This window comes from Cystoisospora suis (assembly GCF_002600585.1).
Source record: "Cystoisospora suis strain Wien I chromosome Unknown contig_4017, whole genome shotgun sequence".
NCBI classification, from domain to species: domain Eukaryota; phylum Apicomplexa; class Conoidasida; order Eucoccidiorida; family Sarcocystidae; genus Cystoisospora; species Cystoisospora suis.
This window is the reverse complement of record NW_027156810.1, coordinates 1-488: the sequence shown is the minus strand read 5'-3', so window position 1 is coordinate 488 and position 488 is coordinate 1. Positions and strand designations below refer to the sequence as shown.

At 46.7% G+C, this 488-nt stretch overlaps 1 protein-coding gene across 1 annotated transcript; it reads right to left on the bottom strand.

The window, feature by feature from the left end:
- Positions 1-479, bottom strand: CSUI_007551 (uncharacterized protein; the record flags this gene model as incomplete). Its single annotated transcript, XM_068067696.1, has 1 exon — positions 1-479. A coding segment is annotated over exon 1 (267 nt), but the record flags the coding sequence as incomplete, so codon positions are not given.
- Positions 480-488: the final 9 nt, after the last annotated feature.

The window sequence follows — 488 nt, the reverse complement described above, 5'->3', positions numbered from 1 at the left end:
GAAGAAAAAGACGCAGAAAAAGGGACACAAGTATTCGGAGACAGACCACAAAAAGAGAGAAAATCGTAAGAAAAGTCGCCGCCGTGTGGAGCCGAAGAGAATAGAAGAAGAAAGGAGTCTTGAATGAGACGTTCGCAACTGTTACGACGACCACCATGACCATTCAGTCTCTCATCGTCATTTGCAGAGGCTTCATAAAAAGTCCACTTGTCGCCCTGGTAGTCCAAGAATGACGACAAGCTAAGAAGGAAGAGTGGCTCTTGTATCATTCACTCGTGTCTGTTGATAAGATTTCTCTCTTTCTTTCCCCATGTGACTGACTGACTGACAGGTCAAGACCTCGAAACAGGGCAGGAGCAGCAAGACCAAGCAAGACGTGCTCCTGCTGAGTCGATTTGCAAAGCGGACTTGTCGAAGACCTATAGGGAGGGGAAAGATGCTGAGCTTGTAGGTGTATGGATGGATGGATGTGTGGATCATATATGTGT